This window comes from Mustelus asterias, chromosome 4, assembly GCF_964213995.1.
Source record: "Mustelus asterias chromosome 4, sMusAst1.hap1.1, whole genome shotgun sequence".
Taxonomy (NCBI): domain Eukaryota; kingdom Metazoa; phylum Chordata; class Chondrichthyes; order Carcharhiniformes; family Triakidae; genus Mustelus; species Mustelus asterias.
This window is the reverse complement of record NC_135804.1, coordinates 86,062,705-86,090,148: the sequence shown is the minus strand read 5'-3', so window position 1 is coordinate 86,090,148 and position 27,444 is coordinate 86,062,705. Positions and strand designations below refer to the sequence as shown.

Genomic DNA, 27,444 nt, shown 5'->3' with positions numbered 1-27,444 from the left:
CTGTGCTTTTGGTCACTTTGGTCCCAATCTCTTAAAATCCCTCCCTAAATCTCTCTATCTTGCTCTCCTCCTTTAAAGCAGTCCTTAAAAACCTATGCCTTTAACCAAGCCTTCCCTTTTGGCTATCTCATCCAATAGTGCTTTATGTGGCTTTTCATGTTGTTTTATAACGCTCCTGTTAACTGCTTAGGGACATTTAATTACATTGAAAGATGCTATACAATTAAGCTGTTGCTACTGAAAAGTGACAATTAAACCTGCTTCCACCAGCCGTTCAAGCAGTGCAAGTTGGCTGGACAGCTGGTGAGTGATGCAGAGCGACGCCAACAGATTGGGTTCAATTCCCATATCAGCTGAGGTTAATCATGAAGGCCCGCCTTCTCAACCTTGCCCGTCACCTGAGTGTGGAGTTCCTCAGGTTAAATCACCATGAGTCAGCTCTCCCCCTCAAAATCGGAGAGCAACCTCTGGGCATCTGGTATAGTGACTTTACCTTCCATTCTCTATTAATAACATTTCAAGTAAAAGAAGTTCCCATCTCCCCCCTGATCCTTTTGCCAAGTAACCTTAAAACTGCTTTCGCCAGTGACCAACCCTAACAACACTCCTTATTTACTCATTTTCAAGATCTTGAAAACTTCAATTAATTTCTCCTCAACCATCTCTGCTTCAAACAAAACAATCCCAGCTTCTTGACATTCCAAATCCATGGTATCGTCCTAGTAAGCTCCTCTGCACTCTCTCCAAAGTCTTTACAGATGTACTAAATTGTGATGCCCAGAATTGCAGAATCTTCAACGGAGACCTTTTATTTTTTTAAAGATCACTGGTTTGTGGCATTTGTTGCTCATCCACAACTGCCCTTGGACTTTGACTTGCTCAGCCATTTCAGAGTCAACAACACTGCAATGGGTCTGGAGTCACATGTAAGAAAGACCAGGTAAGGATGGAAGGATAATTAGTGAACTAGTACGATTTTAGAATTTTAATTTCAAATTTTATTTGATTAAAATTTCACCATCCGACACCGTGGTGGGATTCAAACCCAGAAACACAGGAATTAGGAGCAGAGATAGGCAGATTCAGCCCTTCGCACCTGCTCTGCCATTCAATCAGATCATGGCTGATCTCTCCCTGGTCTCAAATCCACCTTCCCACCTATTCCCCATATCCTCTTGTTCCTTTTTTTAAAAGTTAGAAATATATTTACCTTCTTCTTGAAATCAATGATTCAGACTCCACAGCACTATGGGTCAGCAAGTTCCACAGATTCACCACCCTCTGTGAGTAGTCCTCCTCATCTCAGCTTTAAATCTATCGGCTCTCAATCAGTACCTGTGACCTCTTATTGTAGATTACCCCATGAGGAAATATTTGCTCTACATTTACTTATCAATCTCTTTTAAAATTTTATATACCTCGATCAGATCCCCTCTCATCCTTCTAAACTCCAGCGAGTATAAGCTCAGCTGTTTAATCTCTCCTCATACGTCAACCCTTTCATCAATCTGGTGAACCTCTTCTGAACTGCCTCCAAAGCCACCACATCCTCCCTCAAATAAGATGACCAAAACTGGACACAATATTCCAGATATGGTCGCATCAACACCCTATACAATTGCAATACTTCTCAACTTTTATACTCCAGTCCCTTTGCAATAAATGCCAACATCTCATTTGCCTTTTTTATTACATGCTGCACCTGCATACCAACTTTCTGCAATTCATGAACATAGATACCCAAATTCCTCTGCTCAGATGCATTTTGAATCTGCTTTCCATTTAGGTAATAATAGGCCTATTTCTTTTCTGCCAAAATGGATAACCTCACACTAGCCTATCTATATCTGTCTGTAAAACCTTTATCTCCTCTTCAGAACAAAGAACAAAGAAAATTACAGCGCAGGAACAGGCCCTTCGGCCCTCCAAGCCTGCACCGATCTTGCTACCCGACACCGTGCTCACTGCCTGCTTTCTCACCTATTTTATTATAATCTGCAAATTTAGCTATGTTACACTCTGTCCCTGTTTGCAGATCAATGATACAGATTGTAAACAGTTGAGGTCTGGGGACTGACCCCTGTGGCACCCCGCTAGTTACATTTTATCAGCCAGAGGAGAACCCATTTATTCCGACACTCTGCTTTCGGTCAGTCAGCCAATCCTCAATCCAATCTAGTACTCTAGCCCCAATCCCCTGCGATCTTACCTTCTGGATCAGTCTTTAATGCGGAACCATGTCAAATGCCTTCTGCAAGTCCAGACAGACAACATCCACAGATTCCCTACTATCCATCTTGCTGGTTATATCCTCAAAAAACTCAAACTAGTTTGTCAAGCATGACTTATCCTTCATGAAACTATGCTGACAATGATGGATTGAGCTTTGTCTTTCTAAATGCTCATTCATCTCCTCCTTAATGATAGATTCCAGCAACTTACCCACCAGGGAGGTCAAGCCCATGTCCCTAGAGTACTACCCTGGAGCTCTGGGCTATTAGTCCAGTGGCAATACCACTATGCCACCACCTCCCCTTGGATTACCCAGGGATCTATAAATACAAGAGCATAACATCCTTGTTTTTTATTCCATATCTGAATTTACAAATTCAAGAATCTCTTGCATTGTTTTAACAACCATTTCAAAGATTGGTGCAAAGTACACTTTGCCTCCCTGAGCAGGTTGAGACCAAGGGACTGAAGGCATCTTCTCACTGTCAATCCCGTGTCCGATGAAAATTCCTTTAAACACACTCAACAAGGTTCCTACTATTTTGGCCATGCAAAAAAAAAAACTAGCACTCAACTGGCAAAGCAGGGGCAATGCCAAGTCATCCAAGTTATGCAGTAGTTCATACTGGTGCCTCAAACGTGTACCTCAAATCAAAATCTACAGTTTCAGCCAAAGTAAATGAGGGAATGGGGGTTTAAGAACATTAAAACTAAGAATAGACCACATAGACCATCGAGCCTGCTCCACCATTCGATCGGATTATGGATTGACATTGGGCTTCAACTCCATATTCCCCCCAGCTCACCACATCCTTCAATTTCATGAGACAACAAAAATCTATCTATCCCAGCATTAAGCTATTCAACAATGGAGCTTCTACAACCCTTTGAGGTAGAAAGTTCCAAAGATTTGCAATCATTTGTGAAAAATAATTTGTGCACATCTCAGTTCCAAATGATTGGCCCCAAACCTAAGACTACGCTCAGTGTTGTAAGTACTTTAACCAATGGAAATAATCTCTCAGCATCCACCCTATCAAGCCCCTTGAGAATTTTGTACGTTTTGATGAAATGGCCTCTCATTCTCCTAAACACCAGAAAACAGAAGCCCAATTTACTCTGCCTCTCATCAGAGAACCCCCTCATCCCCGGAACCAATTTAGCGAACCTCCGATATATCGTTTCCAATGCAAGTATATCGTGGAGAACAAAACCGCACAGAGTATTCCAGATACAGTCTCATCAAAACACTGTACAACTGTAGCAAGACTTGTTTACTGGTTAATAATAGATTCCAGCAAATCTCAATTTCCTTACTTATCCAGGAAGCACGAAGTTGATCAACTACAAGAGCGTCAGCTGGTAATGCCAATTACAGTGAAAGCATTCCAACATAATTTCTTGAAGCATAATACAACACTGGTCAGAAACAATTCACAAGGTGCCCAAGTCTATGTCAGTTTTAAGTAAATAAAAATTATACCCCATTTGTAGCAACAACTTTGGAAGTCTGTTCAAGCATTTTTTTAAAAAGTCTTGGCTGGGCTGAGGTGGTGGTGATCTAGCAAAAAAAAAAATAGGCAAATCAAAGAGAGATGGAGAACAGGAGGGTGTAATGAAAGATGGAGGGGTGCCTGGTAAGGATGCAAACTACAATCCTGCAGGATGTTTGCATGTAATCAGGGATTTGACCGTTAGGAATGCTTGTTTTAAAGCAGATTTGGCCCCATTTGCCTAGTGATGCCATTTTTCTCACAATGATGTAATAGCATGCATGAAGTGCAAGCTCCTTTCGAATTGCTGCTTTTGACATGAATGATGCGACTGATCCACCCATCCATCACAATCATCAATAATGGACAACTAGTTGTCCAGCGCCAGAAAACTGAGGAGAATCAGATCAATTTGAAGGATTTGTCTGCAGCTGTCACCACCACCACATACAATTGCTGCTGCTATTGAACAAACACCATCTACCTTCCTGGATCCACTTGAAGTTGGTTAAAATTACTAACACAGCTCATAGCAACAACCAGGAAGTAGCCACTGCCAGTCACGTAGTAGGATGATAGCAAACACATAATGATCAACTAAGTAGCTAATGGATCATACCCTCAAATGATTGAATAGATTTTTTTGTTTTCCTTTCTATTTTCTCAGTGCTACACCACTGTGTTCCTAAAAATACCAAAAATTGTGGCAATATATTTCACCCACCATTTTACTACACTGAAACCTAACATTACTCACTGGCTTCCCAGGAAATACATCTGATACAGGAGGTGGGTCTTGCAATTTGCCTCCCCACGAAATACAACCGCGCTTTTAATGTGTTTATAAAAATTGTAGGGCCTTTCGTCATTGTAGCCCTACAGAAAAAAATAGCTCACGTCAATTCTTATTGTTTAGGTTCATGCATGAACAATGACCAACTGGACAAAATGTGAAAAGTTTGTTGCCACCAGTGAAATTATATCAACTGGTGGGATTTCACTTTCAGATGAGAAGGGGGTAAGGGGTAAAAATTTGAAGGATATGGGGAATGTGGGAAGGCAGAGAGAAAATTAATTAGATGACTTTTATTTTAAAAATAACTCCTAGTCCTTTTCTTGGGTATAGGAGGCTATGCACTTTTATTCTATTTGCAACTATTTACTTTCACCAGATTTTGCATCAAACAACTATTACTGAAAGGACATCAAATTGGTGCTTGGCAGATTAATGGCACTGATGGTGCACCCAGTAGTAGCTCTTTGTTTTAAATGGATATTTTTCCTACAGATCCTTCAAAAAAAATAACTGGATAGAACACTTAATTCATAAGAATGAAGTAACAAGTGAATTGTATTGCAGTAGGAGAACATTGGGTAATAGTGATCAAGGTATAATTAGGTTTAAAGTAGCAACAGAAAGGATCAAAGAAAAATCAGTGAAAATACTCAACTGAAGATTAGTCATTGGAAATAAAGATTGGCCAGGAAAACAGTAAACAAACAATTGCAGCATATTCTAACATGGAGGAAAATGCTGCATTCAAAATCAGCTAAAATGATTTAGATGACTGAAGACATGGACGTTAAAATTTTTTAAAATGTGTTAAAAATGCCAGGCAACAGAGAAGAATTGAAAACCAGGCAAAATGCAGAAAGCACAGGAGGCAAACGGAAAAAAGGTGATCTTATGATCTTAGCCGAGAAGATGAGAAAAGACTACAACATAAAGAGAACCGAATATCTTTAATCAAAACATAGAGTTTAAAGATAGTTAAAGGAATGGTGGGGTTGAATAGGGACAGTTACGGAAATCATCCTGTGGAGACAGGGAGCACACCGAATGGGTACTTTGCATGTCTTTACAGAAGTGGTTGAAGTTATTGTTGCAGTACAGAAGAGTCAAGATATTGGATAGGATGAAAATAGGTAGGAACAAGTTGCTAAATAGGTTGGATATCACTCAAAATTATCGTTACCCAACCCAGGTAGGATGCATCTTCAGTTGCTGATAGAAACTTCTTGAGAGACAATAGAAGCTTTCACCACAATCTTCCAATTCTCCTTGGATACAATAGCAGGGCTAAAGGATTGCAAATGTCACACCCTTGTTAAAAAGGGGGAATAAACCTAATTTCTATGGACAATTAGGCTAACAACAATGGTGGGAAAACCATTAGTGACCCAAGGACAAATAATAGTTCTCACTTGGAGAAGCAGAGGGTAAGGAACAGCCAGCATAGATGGAGTATTTGGTAACTTCTGTCTGACTAACTTGGTAAAGTTCTTCGAATGAATTAACAGAGTACAGTAAATGTAATTTATAACCTGGGCCTGGATAAAGTAACACTTTTGAAATCTGCGAATGATACCAAACTTGGCAACATGATAGTTACCAGTACAATAGTTCATTTCAGGATTACAGATTGGTGAAATGGACAGATGTAATTTAATGGGGACATTAAAGTGATGCACTTTAGAAATAGCAACATGGAGGGGTTGTACGATCAAAAAGCGTACAACATAATGTCTCAAATCAGATATTTTCAGAACATGCCGTGCTTCAACTTTAACTGAGCAAAAATACCTTACCTGGACAACTCAGCTATGGGCTGCATTGGTAGTGTAGCACCAGATTAGTTATCTACTTCATCATTGCATACCAATCTATTCTCATGCTCTAAACGATCCTTGATCCCACCTGATCCTCTCAGCCTACAACTCCCATGGCCTGTGCCATCCAACCCAAAATTTGGTAAGGTTCAAAATCCAGCATGGTCTCAGTCCTAGGATTACTGATTTTGAGACATTTGAATTTTGAAGAGTGTGCAAGAGCAGACAGATCCGGTGGCTGCCCAACTGGCTGTTTCTGCTAACGCAATTTCTCAGTAAGCTGTCGACGCACACAAAAAGCTGTGCTTCAACAGCCACCAGCAACATAGGAAGAACATCTCTGTTGAGCCCAGATATACAGGTGTGAGCCCTCTTGGCAGCAGTCAACCAGCTCCTAATCTAAGAGTCCAGGCTAACATAACTGTCGAATTTATACTTAAAAATGCCATTGGATTATAAATTTCTTCTTCATGAGGTAGTGGGAGTTGGGAAAGGGATTTGTCCTTTTCGAGCTAAGGTATAACTGCACTTTGTCTGGTTGCCAGAGTTGGCAGCTGCATCTCAATCGCAAAGGTACAGTAATCAGGAGAGAAATTGACAAAAACATTTAATATTTAGTTACAATTACTGTGATGGCATAATTAGAATAGAATTGCTACAGGACTGTTACAGCCATTTTGCAGCTACTGTGGGAACATTGTGTTGACCAAATTAAACTATTCTTAGCAAGACATGGCGATGTTACAGAATCACATATTACTGCTTCCTTTATATACTGTGGAGAAGCAAAGGCAGAATACACACAATTTGATGCATTCAATGTATCCTGACAAACATTTCTTCTGATTCTTATTTTGGCACCAACCACAAAAGATGTTTCACTTCCAGTTTCATTGTCATAAGTTGATACTTTATGCATGTATATTTTTTAACATGTATTCCATTACACGTTTTACAGAGCTCAAAGAGTAGCCATAAAAACTTCAAATATTTTCCTGAAATCAGTGACAACAGACATCGGGTTAGAATTTTATTTAAAAAAATAAGGGAAGGGAAAAGCCTGGGAACTACAGGCCAGTGAGCCTCACATCTGTGGTGGGTAAATTGTTGGAAGATATTTTGAGAGACAGGATCTACAGGCATTTAGAGACGCAAAGACTGATTAGGGACAGTCAGCATAGCATGGCTTGGTGAGTGGAAAATCTTGTCTCACAAATTTAATTGAGTTCTTTGAAAGGGTAACCAAGAAGGTAGATGAGGGCAGTGCAGTTGATGTTGTCTACATGGACTTTAGCAAGGCCTTTGACAAGGTACCGCATGGTAGGTTGCTGCATAAGGTTAAATCTCACGGGATCCAGGGTTAGGTAGCTAAATGGATACAAAATTGGCTTCGTGACAGAATAAGTTTTAACAACACCAGGTTAAAGTCCAACAGGTTTATTTGGTAGCAAATGACAGAAGCAGAAGCCAGAGGGTGGTTGTAGAGAATTGTTTTTCAAACTAGAGGCCTGTGACCAGCGGTGTGACTCGGGATCAGTGCTGGGTCCACTGTTATTTGTCATTTACATTAATGATTTGGATGAGAATATAGGAAGCATGGTTAGTAAGTTTGGAGATGACACTAAGATTGGTGGCATAGTGGACAGTGAAGAAAGTTACCTCCAATTGCAACGGGATCTTGATCAATTGGGCCAGTGGCTGACGAATGGCAGATGGAGTTTAATTTAGATAAATGTGAGGTGATGCATTTTGGTAGATTGAACCAGGGCAGGACTTACTCAGTTAATGGTAGGGCGTTGGGGAGAGTTACAGAAGAAAGAGATCGAGGGGTACATGTTCATAGCTCCTTGAAAGTGGAGTCACAGGTGGACAGAGTGGTGAAGAAGGCATTTGGCATGCTTGGTTTCATCGGTCAGAACATTGAATACAGGAGTTGGGACGTCTTGTTGAAGTTGTACAAGACATTGGTAAGGCCACACTTGGAATACTGTGTGCAATTCTGGTCACCCTCTTATAGAAAGGATATTATTAAACTAGAGAGAGTGTAGAAAAGATTTACCTGGATGCTACCGGGACTTGATGGATTGAGTTATAAAGGAGAGGCTGGATAGACTGGGACTTTTTTCTCTGGAGCGTAGGAGGCTGAGGGGTGATCTTATAGAGGTCTATAAAATAATGAGGGGCACAAATCAGCTAGATAGTCAATATCTTTTCCCAAAGGTAGGGGAGTCTAAAACTAGAGGGCATAGGTTTAAGGTGAGAGGGGAGAGATACAAAAGTGTCCAGAGGGGCAATTTTTTCACACAGGGGGTGGTGAGTGTCTGGAACAAGCTGCCAGAGGTAGTAGTAGAGGCGGGTACAATTTTGTCTTTTAAAAAGCATTTAGCTAGTTACATGGGTACGATGGGTATAGAGGGATATGGGCCAAATGCGGGCAATTGGGATTAGTTTAGGGGTTCTAAAAAAGAAAGGGCGGCATGGACAAGTTGAGCCTAAGGGCCTGTTTCCATGCTGTACACCTCTATGACTCCTCTAAGTGAAAGAAGAATGAGTTTCAGGCAACAATTTCCCTTCAGGAATGTACCTGGACATCTGTACGCACCTGTGTCCTCTGCACAGAATTGGGGCTACATTTCCCTGGCCTCTGTGCAAGAGCTGGTAAGATGGAAACAGAAGGTAGGAAGAGCCTGGCCAGCTGCTGGCACGAAGTCTTCTTTTGTGCCAGAGCTGTTGAAGCACAGCTTTCACGTGTGTACTGGCTATTCGTTAGGAGAATATATTGGTGGTGGGAGTGGAATCAGAATCAAATGGAGATTTACTGGCAGGGATGAAAGGGATGGGTGTGGCTCAAGAAGAATGGAATTGGATGGAATGAGTATACGCTATAGTTGCTAATTAAGAGACTAATTTCTCCACAAAAGTTGTGCAGGTCTCTTGTATTTTCCTATCCGTGGATGGGAAGGAGATTAGAAATGAGGCATAGTTTACATGTTAAGATGAAAAGAAGTCAATGCAGCACATCCAATCCCAATCTCCTACCAATGAGCCAAAATTCAGTCACAAGATCCCACATCCCCTCATTGACGAATTAAACTCCCATTGAAGGTGAAAGGATATTGAACTCAAACCCCCATCCAACCCTGCTGCCTCTCCTCCTTTAAAGCTCAAACTCTTCCATTCCAAAAAATACATCTTGGAAAGAACATGCAAGAGATGCAGAAGATGCTTACTAGTCAGTGAAAGAAGGCAAGGGCAGACAATGATTTGAAACATGGGTCACAAATAGCCTTCTGAGCTTGCATGGACCTAAATGCCTGTTTTCAGATTCTGTAAACTGCCACATCAGAACACAAAGTTTTCACAAGAATAATTTCATGATTTGTGTTCTTCAACAAAAAGGGGGGGGGGGCAGGCAGATAGGCAAGGGCAAAGCAAAGCCTTACACAGGGTAATCCATTAGCCAATCACAAGAAGCTATTTATGTCAATTTAGCCGTTTAGAAAATGAAAGGTGCTCACCTTTAATGGTTTCTGTTGAGGTTCCCACACTGGAAGTTACTTTTGATAGAGTCTCAGAATTGTCACTTTCTTTTCCCTCCAACTCATCATTACCTTCTTCTTTCATCAGGTTTATCTCCTCAGGATCCTCCACAGTGTTAACATTACAAACCACCTGTACCTCTTCCTCCCCTGCAGTTGGTGATCTGCCACCTTTACCAGCAGAGGGTTCTTGTGGACTGCTTTCAGCCTTAACATCAGTCTCTTGCACAGTGGGCCCCATCCCTGAATTTCCTTCTTGGGCTGCAACATCGGCATGTGATGATTCTGTGACTTCTGTTTTTACCTTCATGTCCACATGCTCGGGTTGGTCATCAGGAGAGTCCAAGGCAAGATTATTCTCAGGATTCCCTTTCATATCAACGGCCTCTTTGTTAGATGTAGGATCCACTGACTGTAGCATATAGTCCATATTGCTCCCCTCATCATCTGCTCTGCAAGGATCATTCAGTCTGTAAACTGATGGACCAGGGTGTCCTTCCCCTGAAGGAGAGTCATTATAAAATGCCTCTATTTCTCTTCTTTCACCACTTCCTTCACTGAAGCTTTTTGGTTTAATCCACACCTCATTGCCTCCATCAGTATTCAGCTTTACTGTGACTTGCTCATTAACCGGTGGCGCCTTAAGGGAACCTGCTTCATCAGCAGTAGAATGCTGTTCTTTTTCTGAGCAGGGCTCTGATGCAGCAAATGGAATATCCATACTCACAGAAGCCGTCAGATCACTGCTGTTATTTGGGGCATTTTCACTGGGAAGACAATTTGTAGATTCTGCAACATTGCTAGCATCCATGTTCAGACAGAACACATAGACTATGGGAAAAATGCAGAAAGAAATAGCTAGTTAGCAGCAAGCTCTTTGCAAAAGCAAAAAAAAGTTGCAGAATAGTTTCTATACCCAAACACCATGATAACTTTGCAGCAGTCAGTGTGGCGAATTACATATGCAAACCAGTGAAACAGCTGAATTAATTTATCCCCATTTTTTTCTTAAAACACACTTTGCTGGGAGGAGGCCATATACTGCTTCATAGCCAGTCTTGAAACCTCACCTGAATGAGGATTCTTAGTGAGGGAACACTGTAGAACTGTAGAGAGACATCAGCACCAAATAAAAACCCGTTCTCATTCAACACCCAAACGCATGTATTTTCCAGCAAACACTTCTGGACTTTCAACAACAGCAGGAATCCTGGGCTTAATCCAAGGCCATCAATGCCAATTATAAGCATCCAACCAAAATGAAATCAGATTACTCAGACCTTCCCAGTCAATGCACCCCAGTAATACCCCATTTACATATTGAGAAAATGTTAAATGGCTCATAAACTTCAAATTATTTTCCAATAAACTTCCAGCAGGATGGAACTGCTAGTCCTTCAGCAGAAACTCCTCACACCACCAATTTGAAGTTTCATTTTCTGTCAGTCAGCACACAACGAACAAACAAAGTGTCTTCCCTCATCCCACCAAATAAAAAAGTAAGGCATATAATTTTGTTTGTGTTCCAGTGAGGAAATGTTACTGACAGGGCTTTATTCGTATCTAGGCTCACCATTGCACATTTCCAACAATCAAACATTTGGAGTAAACGCATCAAAGTAATTTAACACAATAATTGGACATTTTACATTTCAACATGGTCCCAGAAACACTGGGGTTGACGGGAGGATTTCACTCCTTGGGAAGAACATACAATTACAGGTACAAAAACTGAACTCCTCAGATGACAAATGCTTGCCTTTAGATAATATCTGTTCAAAATAAACGAGCAAGAGGTCAAATACAGTGCTTGGGCCATGTTCAGCATCTCTTCAGCCACCAAATTTTGCAATCATTGTTTTTCTTTGCTTGCCTCAGGTAGTGGAGGTTTAAGAAGAAAGAAACAGAACATGCTCAAATTAAACCTGCCATTGGTGTTATTGAGACACAAAATTTAGCTGAGGAAGGAAAAGGGCTCAGGACAGAGCCTTACAGCACCGTGTGTGTCATGGTGAGGGGGCAGAAAGAAAGCCATTGCTTAAGATGCTCTGGATACATTTCGTAAGCTCACCAGGTTGGACAAGGTTAAAGAAAAGACAGGTTTGCATTTATATGGCACTTTTCAAACATCAGATGTCTCAAAGCACATTACAGCCAATGAAGTACTTATTGATGCATAGTCGTTGTTGTAATGTAGGAAACACAGTAGCTAACTGCCACATATTAGATAATCCATTTTGTGTGATGTTGATTGCAGGATAGAATATTGGTCAGGAATTAACTCCACTGATCTTCTTCGAGGTAGTTCCGGAGGATTTTTTTACATCTATCTGAATAGAAGATGGGACCTTGGTTTAGCGCTCTTTCAAACTTAAAGGTAAAGTTTATTTATTAGTCACAAGTAGGCTTACATTAACACTGCAATGAAGTTAGTGTGAAAATCCCCTAGTCGCTACACTCAGCGCCTGTTCAGGTACAGAGGGAGAATTTAGCATGGCCAATGTACCTAACCAGCACATCCTTTGGACTGTGGGAGGAAACCGGACTACCCGGAGGAAACCCACACAGACACAGGGAGAATGTGCAAATTCCGCACAGACAGCGACCTAAGCTAGTAATTGAACCCAGGTCCTTAGTGCTGTGAGGCAGCAGTGCTAACCACTGTGCCATCCTAAAAGGTGGCGTCTTGGACAGTGCAATGTTCCCTCAGTGCTGCACTGGAGTGACAGCCTTAGTTCTTTTGTGCTCAAGTCCCAGATTGGAACACGAACCCAGAACTGTGCAATTCAGAGAAAAATGTGGTACTAACTTAGCGGTGGCTGACCCAGACATGGTACTGGTAAGGGTTGGTGCAGGACGCAGTGCCACAGGCTGCAGAGAAATGAAGGAGGGGCAATGCATTCCAAGCAGTCATGAAATCAGGGGAGGATAGGAAAGAAGATGGAGGGAAGCACATTCAAGATGAGGGCAGTGGATATGTTGGCATAGTGGGCAGGAGGAAAAGAGGAGAGAGTGTGTAGTGGAAGCAGAAACAATCAATCATTTCAAAACAAAACTGGAGAGACACAAGGGAAATAAACTTGCATGGCAGCAGGGATGGTATGGAAGAGCAAGGCTGACAGGGTCGCTCTAGAGAGCAGGCATGGGCTTGATGGGGCAAATGGCCTCCTTCTGTGCTGTAATGACTGAGTAGAGGCAGCGGAATGAACGGTCTAAGTCTTAGCAGGTAAGACATTGACAAAATCATTGCACGTCTTGCAGTGGGCTGAGCAGAATCATTTATGGTGATGACTGTTAGTGGAGAAGAAAAGGGACAAATTGTAAACCAGCATGATCTTGCAATGATGGGTTCTTTGATGAAGGACAATTAAATCCCATGGTGTTTAAATATGGCAGATATGGCAACACCATTCCCTGGAGCAAACCACGCAGCAACAAAATAGAAACACAAGTAAGTTGCGTTACACAAGTGAAAAATAAGTTTGGTAAGAGGAATTCTGATAATTCCGTGGATTAATCTACTGATTTGTTATTGAGAAATATGGTCAAAGGATCAATCCTCAGTCTAGGTGAATTTGCTCAAAATAGTCATGGTATCTCCAGTGAGTAGCAAATTTGAAGGACATGGTGATAAATGTGGCAATGGGCTGCTTGGAGGTTTAACCCCAAAACTAGTGGTCGTAGATAAAGTGGTCACTAATTAATCCAATGAGGAATTCTTAAGAAGCTTGTTCAGTTAAAATGTGGCACTTGCTACAGAATATTTCAAACAGAATTGATGAATTTGAGAGCTAGAAAAGTACAAGGAGAAAGGAATGGAAATTTCTGCAGATTTCGTGAGATGAAATAGGACGGGAAGAAGCTCAAGTGGAGCATAAACATGGGCAAAGATCAGTTGTGCCAAATCACCTGTTTCTGTTCTGATGAAAGGTCATCAGCCTGAAATTTTAACTCTATTTCTGTCCACAGATGCTGCTAGACCCGTTTTTCCAGCATCCACAGTATTTTGCTTTTTTATTGGCTTGGTTTCCATACTCTTCTACGTAATTTTAAATTACACAAATGTTGAACATATACAAAGACCTCCCTCTAGTCCATCTACACTGTCCTACACAATTATAACACATTCCACTCCACATAAAGGCAACTGATCTCTTGGCAGAGGCAGGGAACAAAAGTTAAAACTCAATGCAAATTTGATATTCCAAGCCATCCCTGCCTACGGTCTTGTACAAAATAGTGTGCCTAATCTACAATCCCACAACACCTCAAAATCCAACTGAAGTAACAGAACAAAAACAGAAAATGCTAGAAAATTTTAGCAGGTCTGACAGCAACTGTGGAGAGAGAGAGCAGAGTTAACAGGGGTTGTATGACCTTTTGTCAAGTAGAACATTGTCCACAGTCCTAAAATCACATAGATCTTCAGTGTCTGCAAAAATGCAGATTGCCCTCATCATCTACATCAGAATTGGTGAAAATGAAGAGCAATGGTCTCACTTGGCCCCTATGGGACACCACTGCTGACACAGCCAAACAAATTAAATCCATCCATAGTTACCTTCCGTCATCACATTTCCAGTTCTCAGTCTACTATCAACAATATCAGAAACTTGGATTTGTAGAGAAGTCTCACATGAAAACTTTTTACAAGTTCTTTGGAAATAAGTAGACACTGTGGGCAACTAGATGAAGTAGCAGTGAGTGACCATTTGGGAGATAATGACTATAAAACAGTTAGCCGAATTATGAAAAAAATATAGACCAGGTGTAGAAATTCTCAATTGGAGAAATACAATTTTATGAGGCCAAGAGGTGACTCGGCAAAAGTGGATTGGTTACAGATACTTTAAGGGAAATCAGTGACAGACCAGTTGGCAGCATTCAAAAACAGGATTCTATAAACACCGTGCAGACACATTCTAACAAACAAAAAAAGGGTGATCCTGCCCAATTTAGAGTCGCTTGGTTATCTGGAAGCATAAAGGGCAAGATAAAGAAGAAAAAAAAAGCTTTTGACAAAAAAAAACATTAAAAAGAGATTTTTGAAAATACAGGGGTGAAGTAAAAAAGACAACCAGGAAATCAAAGAGAGGATGTGAAAGAATATTGGTAGATAACATCAAAGAAACCCAAAGATGTTTTACCAATACATTAAGAGCAAGCGAATAACTAAGGAAAGTCTAGGGCCTATCAGAGATGTGTAAGGTAACATATGCACTTTGCAGAAGATGTGAGCAAAGCTCTTAATGAGCACTGTCTCTTCACAAAGGGGTGATGATGCAGACATTCAAGTTTAAGAGTGTGGGATATTAGATACAATAAGCATAATGAGGGCAGAGGTATTGGAGGTACTGACATCCTTGAAAGTGGATAAATCACCAGAGCCAGATGGATTGTATACCAAGCTGTGAAAGGAAGCCAGGGAGCAAATGACAGATGCCCTGAGGATTATTTTTCAGTCCTCACTAGATATAAACAAGGTACCAGAGGATTGGAGATCTGCGAACATTGTACTATTGTTTAAAAAGAGTGCACGAGAGAGGCCAAATAATTATAGGCGAGTCAGTCTAACTTTGGTAGTGGAAAAATTATTAGAATCAATTCTAAGAGCCAGAATTCAGTCACTTAGAAAGGCAAGGATTGATCAGACATAGTCAACATGGGTTTAAGGGAAAGTCACAAATTATTTGAGAAAGTAACATGGAGGATTGATAAGGGTAGTGCAGTGGATGTGGTCTACATGGATTTTAGTAAGGCATTGGACAAGATACCACATTGCAGACTGGTCAAAAAAGTAAAATCTCATGGGATATAGGGCAATGTGGCAGATTGAATCAAAAGTTGGCTCAGTGACAGGAAATAAAGGGTAATGATTGATGGATGATTTAGTAAATGCAAAGTAGTTTCAGTGGCATCCCACAGGGCTCAGTGTCGGGTCCCTTGCTGTTAGTGGTAAATATTCATGACTTGGGCTTAAATATTAGCGGTACGAATGGAAAATTTGCAGATGACACAAAAATTGACTGTGTAGTCTATCGTGAAGAGGATAGCTGTGGACTCCAGAATATCAATAGTTTGGTTGAGTGGGCAGAAAAGTGATAAATGGAAATCAATCCAGAGAAGTGTGAGGTTATGTATTTTGGGAATGCAAACAAAGCAAGGAAATACTACAATGGGAAGATAGTGAGAGGGGTAGAGGAAGTGAGAAATTTTGGAATGCATTATCAATCGAGGCGAGATTACAAAAGCAGGGGAGGCATGTTGGAGTTGTATAGAACTTTGGGAGGCCACAGCTGTCGTACTATGTGCAGTACGTCCTGTACACAAAAAGCAAGACAAATCCAACCCAGCCAATTACCGCCTAGTCTACTCTCGTTGATCAGTAAAATGATGGAAGGGGTCATTGACAGTGCTATCAAGCAGCACCTGCTCAGCAACGGCCAGTTTGGGTTTCACCAGGGTCGCTCAGCTCCTGAGCTCATTGTAGCCTTGGTTCAAACATGGACGAAAGAGCTGAATTCCTGAGGTGAGGTGAGTGTGACAGTCCTTGATATCAAGGCCGCATTCGACCAAGTATGGCATCAAGGAGCCGTAGCAAAACTGGAATCAATGGATATCAGGGGGCAAACACTCCGCTGGTTGGAGACATACCTGGTACATAGGAAGTTCGTTGTGGAAGGTCAGTCATCTCACCTCCAGGACATCCATATGGGTTGAAGTGAGGAATAAGAAGGGGGATATCACTTTGATAGGGTTGTACTATAGGCCCCAAAATAGTCGGCAGGGAATTGAAGAGCAAATATGTAAGGTGATTACAGATAGCTCCAAGAAAAATAGGATGGTAATAGTAGGAGATTTTAACTTTCCCAACATTGACTGGGACAGCCATAGCATTAGGAGCTTGGATAGAGAGAAATTTGTTGAGTGTATTCAGGAGGAATTTCTCATTCAGAATGTGGTTGACCCGACTAGAGAGGCAGCAAAACTTGACCTCCTCTTGGGAAATAAGGAAGGGCAGGTGACAGAAGTGTTTGGTGAGGAATCACTTTGGGACCAGTGACCATAATTCCATTAGTTTTAAGATAGTTATGGAGAATGATAGCTCTGGCCCAAAAGTTAAAATTCTAAATTGGGGCACGGTCAACTTTGATGGTATCAGGCAGGAACTTTCAACAGTTAATTGGGGGAGTCTGTGGGAAGGCAAAGAGATGTCTGGTAAGTGTGAGGCTTTCAAAAATGTGTTAACCAGGGTTCAGGGTAAGCACATTCCTCTTAGAGTGAAGGGCAAGGCTGGTAGAAGTTGGGAACCCTGGATGACTCGGGATATTGAGGCCCTGGTCAAGAAGGAGGTGGCACATGACATGCATAGGCAGCTGGGATCAAATGGATCACTTGAAGAGTAGAAAGGTTGTAGGAATAGAGTTAAGGGGGAAATCATTAGGGCTAAAAGGGGACACGAGATTCTTTTGGCAGATAAGGCAAAGGAGAATCCAAAGAGCTTCTACAAATACATAAAGGGCAAAAGAGTAACAAGGGAGAGAGTAGGGCCTCTTAAGGATCAACAAGATCATCTATGTGTGGATCCACAAGAGATGGGTGAGATCCTAAATGAATATTTCTCATCAGTATTCACTGTTGAGAAAAGCATGGATGTTAGGGAATTTGGGGAAATAAATAGTGATGTCTTCAGGAGTGTACATATAACAGAGAAGGAGGTGCTGGAAATCTTAAAGCGCATCAAGATAGATAAATCCCTGGGACCTGATAAAGTTTATCCCAGGACACTGTGGGAGGCTAAGGAGGAAATTGCAGGTCCCCTTGCAGAGATATTTGAATCATCGATAGTCACGGGTGAGGTGTCTGAAGATTGGAGAGTGGCAAATGTTGTGCCTTTGTTTAAAAAGGGCTGCAGGGAAAAGTCTGGGAACTACAGGTCGGTGGGCGTCACATCTGTAGTGGGTAAGTTGTTAGAAGGTATTTTGAGAGACAGGATCTGCAGGCATTTAGAGATACAAGGACTGATTAGGGACAGTCAGCACGGCTTTGTGAGTGGAAAATCATGTCTCTCCAATTTGATTGAGTTTTTTGGAGGGATAACCAAAAAGGTAGATGAGGGCAGTGCAGTTGATGTTGTCTACAGACTTTAGCAAGGCCTTTGACAAGGTACCACATGGCAGGTTGTTAAATCTCATGGGATCCAGGGTGAGGTAGCCAAATGGATACAAAATTGGCTTGATGACAGAAGTCAGAGGGTGGTTGTAGAGGGTTGTTTTTCCAAACTGGAGGCCTGTGACCAGTGGTGTGCCTCAGGGATCGGTGCTGGGTCCACTGTTATTTGTCATTGATATTAATGATTTGGATGAGAATTTAGCAGGCATGGTTAGTAAGTTTGCAGATGACACCAAGATTGGTGGCATAGTGGACAGTGAAGAAGGTTATCTAGGATTGCAATGGGATCTTGATCAATTGGGCCAGTGGGCTGACGAATGGCAGATGGAGTTTAATTTAGATAAATGTGAGGTGATGCATTTTGGTCGATCGAACCAGGGCAGGACTTACTCAGTTAATGGTAGGGCGTTGGGGAGAGTTATAGAACAAAGAGATCTAGGGATACAGGTTCATAGCTCCTTGAAAGTGGAGTCACAGGTGGACAGAGTGGTGAAGAAGGCATTCGGCATACTTGGTTTCATTGGTCAGAACATTGAATACAGGAGCTGGGCGCTTTGTTGAAGTTGTACAAGACATTGTTACGGCCACACTTGGAATACTGTGTACAGTTCTGGTCACCCTATTATAGAAAGGAAATTATTAAACTAGAAAAAGAGTGCAGAAAAGATTTACTAGGATACTACTGGGACTTAATGGTTTGAGTTATAAGGAGAGGCTGGATAGACCGGGACTTTTTTCCTCTGGAGTGTAGGAGGCTTGGGGGTGATCTTATTGAGGTCTATAAAATACGGAGGGGCATAGATCAGCTGGATAGTCAATATCTTTTCCCCAAGGTAGGGGAGTCTAAAACTAGAGGGCATAGGTTTAAGGCAGTAGTTCCCAAACCTTTTTCACTGGGCCACACTTTCGGAATAAAAATTTGCTCGCACCACACCGAATCTTTTATTGATAAGAAATACATTTAAAAACAAAAAAAAACTCCTAGCAGTGCTTGATTCATAACATAGAACACAACTACTTTATAATATCATGGGACATCCAGAAAGTATAAAACAATGCTTGTTTAAACCATGTTTAAATGTTTTTTTGATTGTCCTTGAATCTTCCCGCCACACTTGCCATCCTCTCCCGCCGCACCAGTGTGGCGCGCCGCACCCTTTGGGAACCACTGGTTTAAGGTGAGAGGTCAGAGATACAAAAGGGTTTAGAGGAGAAACATTTTCACACAGAGGGTGGTAAGTGTCTGGAACAAGCTGTCAGAGGTAGTAGTAGAGGCGGGTACAATTTTGACTTTATGAAAGTGCTTAGACAGTTACATGGGTAAGATGGTTTTAGAGGGATATGGGCCAATCATGGGCAATTGGGACTAACCTCGGGGCTAAAAAAAAGGGCCGGCATGGACAAGTTGGGCCGAAGGGCTCATTTCCATGCTGTAAACCTCTATGACTGCAGGAGTCCCTCAAATCTTCAGCTGCTTCATCAATGACCTTCCCTCCATCATAAGGTCAGAAATGAGGATGTTCGCCGATGACTGCACAATGTTCAGCACCATTCACAACTCCTCAAGATACTGAAGCAGTCCATGTTCAAATGCAACAAGATCTGGACAATATCCAGGCTTGGGCTGACAGGTGGCAAGTAACATTCGTGCCACACAAATGCCAGGCAATGACCATCACCAATAACAGACACTCTAACCACTGTCCCTTGACATTCAATGGTGTTATCATCACTGAATCCACTACTGTCAACATCTTTGGGGTTACCATTAACCAGAAACTCAACTGGGCTCATCACAAAAACACAGTGGCTACAAGAGCAGGTCAGAAGCTCGAGTAACTCACCTCCTGACTCCCCAAAGCCTATCCACCATCTGCAAGGCACAAGTCAGGGGTGTGATGGAATACTTCCCACTTGCCTAGATGGGTGCAGCTCCAACAACACAAGAGCAGACACCAATCAAGAGCTTGACACCATCCAGGACAAAGTAGCCCGCTTGATTGTCAACACATCTACATTCAATCCCTCCACCACCGACACTCAGTACACAATGCTGCTACTATCTACAAGATGCACTGAAGCAATTCACCAAAAACCCTTAGACAGAACCTTCCAAACCCACAACCACTTCCATCTAGAAGGACAAGGGCAGCAAATACATGGGAACACTACTACCTGCAAGTTCCCGTCCAAGCCACTCACCATCTTGACTTGGGAATATATCGCCATTCCTTCGCAGTCACTGGGCCAAAATCCTGGGATTCCCTAACAGCATTGTGGGTCAACCCACAGCACGTGGACTGCAGCGATTCAAGGAGACAGCTCACCATCACCTTCTCAAGGACAACTAGAGATGGGCAATAAATGCTGACCAGCCAGTGACACCCATGTCCCATGAATGAATTTTTAAAAAGTTTTGGTTGCCACATTATAGGAAGGACGTGATTGCATTGGAGGTGGTGTAGAGGAGATTCACCAGACTGCTGCCTGGGATGGAACTTTTTAAGTTACAAAAAGAGGCTGGAAAGACTTGGATTGCTTTTGATGGAGCAGAATAGGCTGAGAAGTGACCTGATTGAGATGCACAAGATTATGAGGGCATGGACAGAGTGGATAAGGAGCAGCTGTTTCCCTTAGTTGAAGGGTCAGTCACAAGGGGGACATAGGTTCAAGGTGAGGGGCAAGAGGTTTAGGAGGAATGCAAGGAAAAACCTTTTTACCCAGAGGATGGTGTCGGTCTGGAATGCACTGTCTGGGAGGGTGGTAAGATACCTGGATGAGCACTTGGCACATCATAATATTCAAGACTATGGGCCAAGTGTTGGTAAATGGGATTAGTTGGGAGGTCAGGTGTTTCTCGCGTCAATGCAGACTCAATAGGCCAAAAGGCCTCTTTCACATTGCATGATTCTATGTCCACAGGTCTCTGAAGGTGACGGAATAGGTGGACAAGGTGGTAAAGAAGGAATATGGAATGCTTTCCTTTATTACACAGGATATAGAGTACAAAAACAGAAATGTAATGCTGGAACTGTATAAAATGCTAGTTAGGCCAAAGCTGAGATTTTGCGTAGAGTACAGAAGAGATTCAAAAGAATGCTGGAAAATCACAGCTGTGAGGAAAGATTAAGCAGGCCAGGATTGTTTTGCTTAGAACAAGAGGCCAAGGAGTGACTTGACTGAGGTGTACAAATTATGAGGGGCCTAGATAGAGTGGATAGGAAAGGTTTGTTTACCGCAGTTGAGAGGTCAATTACCAGACAGCACAGATTTATGGTGATTAGTGTAGAATTGGAGAGGATATTAGGAGAAACGTTTTCATCCAGAGTGGTAGGTGTCTGGATTGGTGGTTGAGGCAGCAACCCTCAACTCATTTAACTGGATCTGCAACTGAAGTGCTAACCTGCAAGGCTACGGAAAGGTGGAATTAGAATTGGCAGCTAGTTTTTTCAGTCAGCGCAGACTTGAAGGGCTGAATGGCTTCTTTCTGGGGCATAACGTTTCTATGTCTACTAGGCTTCCCTCATCCACTGTCTTTGTGACCTAAAAACAAAAATCAAATTTGAAAGGACAGTCATTTTAGAAAGTCATATTGGGTAACCCTCACATGTACCTGCCTATATACAAGCCACATATGGTATCCCAGATGATTCCCTCTTGCATTCTTCCTATTATCAATGTCAAACTAATGGACCTGTATTTGTCACTTTTGTATGATGAGTCTTTTCAGTCTTCGTAACTGTCCTCAAGTACAGAAAGTTATTAAAAGCATGGACCAGGGACTTAGACAGCAGTGGGCGCATCTCCCCGAGCATGCTCACATGGACAGCTTTGTTTCAACTTTAATATATGTGAAAACATATGTTCTTTTGCCTGAAACTATAATGTGGATTTCCCAGTGTGAAGAGGCTTCCCCATTATTCTAAGCGAGATCTAAACTCCATTACTTCCATCTAGCTCTAAGAAATTTGTTCGTCAAATCCAATTTCCACCAGGATGGCAAATCTATTCACTTGAGTCAGCATACCACAAATGTATTACACTTCTCAGCAAATCCCAAGGTATTCCAAGATTAAGATTTCACTAAAACATAATTGGCATTTATAACTTTCCTACTATGGCCTTTGAAAAATGCCCAATAAGTGTTTGAACTCCTAGATTTTGGTACCGCTGTACAACCTGTTCAAATTCTGATATTAATTACAATATCATTGCCTTCTGACATGCAATGGTAATACGGCTTACTCGAAGATAAATCTGGCAACATTTAACAAATTTCAGAGTCCAAACAATGATTGTGCTACTTTTTGCATATCGCTTGATAACACATTAACCAGATAACTAGGAATCACCAGCATGAATGCGACTATAAATGCAAGTACATATCAACTGGATTGATAAGGCATACACAGGATTCATTATCAACTCACTTGATAAAACAGAACCAAATCACCTCATTTCAAATCCACTACTAATTTATCCACCATGCAAAGTTTGTTGACTGCTGAACGTGAACAGTTCAAGTCATACAATATGGGCCAAAGTATTGTTTAGTACAGCAAGATCAGCTTGAGGTGATGAATGCCAAAACACTAAATGCATCCAGCGATACATTGCATACTAGGTATTATTTTTCAAACATATTAAATAACATCTTTGAGGTAGCCTCAAACAAACAGGTTTTATGTGGCTGCATTCAATCTCATCACATACAAGCATCTGATACTTCTCCAAATTGTAGATGTTATTAGCTGTACACAACATGGGAACCCTTTAACATGAGCTTTCATTTTCCCGCCCTCTGGGGAAACTCCTAACCTTTATTTAGCCTGCAAAAATTGAAGCAGATTGTATAAGAAACTCAATATCTGGGAAGTACAAGCATTTATCTATCTCCAACTACTCGTGTAATAACCCAGTAGTGTACAAACAAACTGCACAACTTCAGTAAGCTTGGTTTTCTTTCTGATCTAAAAATGATGCAGCCTTCAGAAAACTATTGCTCGCTCGCCATGTTTCAACAAAGTGCAACTAAACCTCAATAACAATGCAAACACACAATTTAGAACCACTGACATTTTTCTTTCCAAGTGAGAAATGATAACGATGGAAAATGAACATTTTCCCGACTTCAGACATTTCTCCCCCAAAATATCAGAAACAAGCACTCCCGGGCAAGATACAAAATAGCCTAACTGGGAGACAACATTCTCTCTGCTCTACCCTGAGGAGGCCATTAAGAACTAGATTAAAACCAGGCAAACACTTAATTCACATCAAGTCTTTAAAAGACAAGGGAAAATTACTGTAAAGACAACTACATGTTAATGTAATTAACATCATGTAATTAATGTCATGTAATGTAAATAATGTTCAGTCCAGTAAATAAGATTCATTCTCAAACCACTTGATTGCTGCTATAGAAAATGGAAGTAACTAAATAACTAAAATTTCAAATCCACTATGACTTGATCCATGACGCAAAGTTTGTTGACTCAAAAGTGGATAGTGCTTAACATTTCAAGTCATACAAAGTGGGGCAAAAGTATTATAGAAACAAAAAAAAATGCTGGCTAAACTCAGCAGGTCTGGCAGCAACTGTGGAGAAAGAAACTGAGCTAATGTTTCAAGCCCATATGACTCTTCTGCAGAACTGAAGGATAGTTGGAGAGGGAGGTGGAGCAGGATAGGAGGTCAGGAATGGGTCAGAGACAAGGAGAGATTAAGATGTCATGGACACAAGACAAATTCTGCCCCTTTTCCATTCTCCTCTCCAATTATGTAATTCATTACATTTCTATCCCTCTTTACTTCTGTAGAAGAGTTATATGGACTCAAAACATTAACTCTTTTTCTTTCTCCACAGATGCTGTCAGACCTGCTGAGTTTATCCAGCAAATTCTGTTTCTATTTCAGATTTCCAGCACCTGCAATATTTTCTTTTTATTGGGGCAAAGTATTGTTTAGTAGTGAGATCAGCTTCAAATCCAAATTTCAAAATGTGAACGAGTCACATACTCGCTGGACAATATCTTTATTTTCAAAAAACATTTTTAACATTCACCTCCAGCAGCTGGAACTACATTTTGCTATTTTTTTTTGTTATTACAACTGAAGTTCAATCTCCAAGAACAAAATTAGCAGACAGAACTGTTTGTGCCTTCAAATTCAGCAATAAATTGTGGGAGAGATTTCAAAAGAAATAGTTTAAGGGGACAGTGTGACATTATGGGTTAGTATACTGGTCTTTTACTTCTTGGATGGTGATCTGAATCCAACCAATACTGATCAGATAAACATAACCAGTCATTCATTGAGCAGTAGGTTTGGACAGTCTCACTTCAATCCATAACTGGGCACCACTAAATTGCTCAAGTATCAACATGTAATAGGATAGTTAGTGTGAAAAATACCACACTTGCAGAAACACAGTGCGTTTCCAAGCTCACAGCCACGCGTTTCCAAGCATTTGATGCTAACTCCAGGATTTTGAGTTCGCATCATTTTGATTCCTAAAAAAAGGCACCTTAGCACTAACGCAATATATTTAAATAAAAGCTAAGTATTGCATTGGCTGAAATCTGAAACAGAAAATGCTGGAAAATGTCAGCAGGTCTGACAGCACGAGAGAGAATCAAGCCAATGTTTTGAGTCCGACGAAGGGTCATCCAGACTTGAAATGTTGGCTCTATTCTCTCTCTACAGATGCTGCTGAGATTTTCAAGCATTTTCTATTTTTGTGACAACATATTTAAATGCTGGTGTAAAGATAAATATTTCTCAATCATACTTCACAAGGTATATTAAGTTGAGGTGCAATACCAATGACACTGTAAACAACTAACACACCATCTTAGCATAGATCTGAGATACCAACTATTTTCCCTATCTGTATTTCTTCTTTTGGTCCACTGCATCATTCTTCGTCAACAGCAACTTCCATTAGTTTACCAGCTAATAGAAGACAAAGCACTACTTTGTTTTCATGCTTTCCAAGGCCAAGTTCTTGAATCTAAGGTGGGCAAAATAAAAGCAATATTCTTTCTGCCATAAATAAATGTGACTATAGTGAGAGATGAGAATTGTGCAATTACTAGCATATAAAGAAATACAGAAAATTGAAGATTTTCCCCCCAAATCTATATTCTTTTTCTAGTGAGCTATGGGTGGATACACCAGTGTCGTACCAACCCATGTTGATCAGGAAGATCCACCAAGCTCTACTGCCTCATCGGTATTGATCTCAGCTTGCATTCTCCATACAAACAGTCGCAATGTGTCCCCAGGTTTTATTTTGCCATTAAGTGATCAAAGAACCAGGTTTTATTTTGCCATCAAACAAACTAGTCAGCAAAGAAAGCTCCTGACCACAATCGATTGCCCGCTTGTCGGGCTGGATGTCAGGCTAGGACTTGGCTGCAGTGCCTTTCTCCTCCACCATTCCTCTCCCCAAACAATTCACATGGCGATCAACCAAGGCAGGGTAGCCAGAGAGCAGCCAGCACCTGTGTGGAACACGCGGTCTAAAAAAAAGAGGTAATTTTAATAAAAAGCCAGCATTTGGTTTAGGGGCGGGATCTTTAAAAAAAGGAGGCAATTTTAACAAAAAGCAGGCATTTGGTCCGGGGGGTGGAGGGAATCAGCTATGCAAACCCCCCGCCCCCCTTGTAGCATTTGCTTCCTCGGGCTGTGCAGTTGCATGCACATCCTCCCTCTTGTCTGAACTGCTTGCTGCAGGAGCAGCAAACCAGCAGCTTCCCCCCCACCCCCTTCTGGGCAAGATAGCCTTCAGATTCATTGCTGTAATTGGTGCTGCCGGCTGGAATGTATGTGCTCAGGGCTCAGGAGAGGGTCGTTCCACAATCCCGGACCGGATTCCTCCTCCTCTCTCAGCTCCTGGAACGGATCGTCTGAACCTTTTCCCTCCTCCTCCTCTCCCTCAACACGAGCTCAACACCCACAACCGCCCCCCCCCCCCCTCCCAGTCTGGGCTGACTGGACGAGACGTCTCCAACCGCCACCATCGCCTCACATTTAAACCCCTACCCCACACAAAAAACAAATAAAGTCACCCTAGATATTTTCCACATTTTTTTTTAAAGGGGAGGGATGGGTGTGGGGAAATAAATTGAAGTGTTTTGAAATGCAACGGCTTGGAAGAATTAAAAATGGACCAATTTTTATAAAATATATATATATATATACACATATGTGCGCACGCCGAATGTCCTTGAGGGTAGATTTGCTTTAATTTTATACAACTCCCCCCTATCAAACCAACGGCTGAGAGAAACCCATTGAAAATGCACCATACATTTACTAATGAGGATTTATTTCACTCCCGAACACGAGCCATTTGTTGCACCGAATTTAAAATAAAACGGTGCTTGGATGTTTTAATGCATTTTGTTTTCTTTTACGATTTAAAGAGATTTTTTTAATCTCTTTCAGACCGGAGCACACCTCGCGGATTTTTTTTGTTTCCCACCCCCCCACCTCAGATTTTTTTGTCGCCCTCGAGTCCGCCATTATTACATTCAGCCATCCTGCGTGAGGCGCCCACACTCACTCACACACACACACCCCTCATCCCCTCCCGCCACAAAATCACAACCGTCGTCGCAATTCAGCAACTGAACGCAGAAGGAGAATTTCTCACCGCTGCAGGCCGTTTGATCAGCTCGATTCGAAGGCGGAAAAAGTGCAGAAATACCTACGCCACGGCTGCTAAAGAGAGACACACAGCAGCAGCAGCTCCAGATGTCGGCCGTTCCGCTCAGGATCCGATACCTCGCTTTCCAGCCAGCAGCTACAAACTGAGCGCTCCGCCTGATTGACAAGAGAGGGGGGAGGGGAGCATGGATTGACAGCGAAAAGGGCGGTCACTGGGCGGGGCCTACCCTTTGATTGACGGCGGAGGGGCGGCCACTGGGCGGGACCGACCATTTGATTGACAATGGAGGGGCGGCCAAAGGGGGAGGAGCGAGGCCTTTGATTGACAGGGGCAGCGGCGGTTCGAGGGAAGGGAGGGATCTTTCGATCGATAGGGCGACGGGCGGCCAATGAAGAAGCGGCGAACGTTTGATTGACAGGGAAAGGGGAGGGGGCGGGACCCCGAATTGTTTGATTGACAGCGAAGGGGGCGGGTGAGGAAGGTGGAGCAGGTCGTTTGATTGACAGGAAAGGATGAGGGCAAGAAGGCAGCGGGCGCTTGGGCTAAGGGGTGGAGCCAGATCTGACTGACAGCTGGGAGGCGGGCCGCCCCCGTTGGGGTGAAATGACAAAAGGAGGTGGGGGAGGGGTAGAAGCGGATTGGAACCAAACAAAACCCATCTCCTGAGCACGCGCAGAATGCGCCCGCCCGCTTCTTATTTTATTGTTTCACGGGAAAAGTAATC

At 42.1% G+C, this 27,444-nt stretch overlaps 1 protein-coding gene across 2 annotated transcripts in view; it reads right to left on the bottom strand.

The window, feature by feature from the left end:
• The window catches only part of LOC144492827 (zinc finger MYM-type protein 3-like), a 111,076-nt gene extending 84,223 nt beyond the window's left edge, over positions 1-26,853 (bottom strand). Inside the window, exons 1-2 of one of the 2 annotated variants that reach the window (XM_078211323.1) lie at positions 26,706-26,853; positions 9,854-10,705 (exon numbers count right to left, since the gene is read on the bottom strand). In XM_078211323.1, the coding sequence (XP_078067449.1) occupies positions 9,854-10,685 (832 nt within the window). In that variant the 5' untranslated portion in view covers positions 10,686-10,705; positions 26,706-26,853. Of the gene's footprint in view, positions 1-9,853; positions 10,706-20,248; positions 21,248-26,705 lie in introns of those variants that run through there. The other variant, XM_078211324.1, reaches the window with a different exon arrangement.
• Between the last annotated feature and the right edge of the window lie 591 nt (positions 26,854-27,444).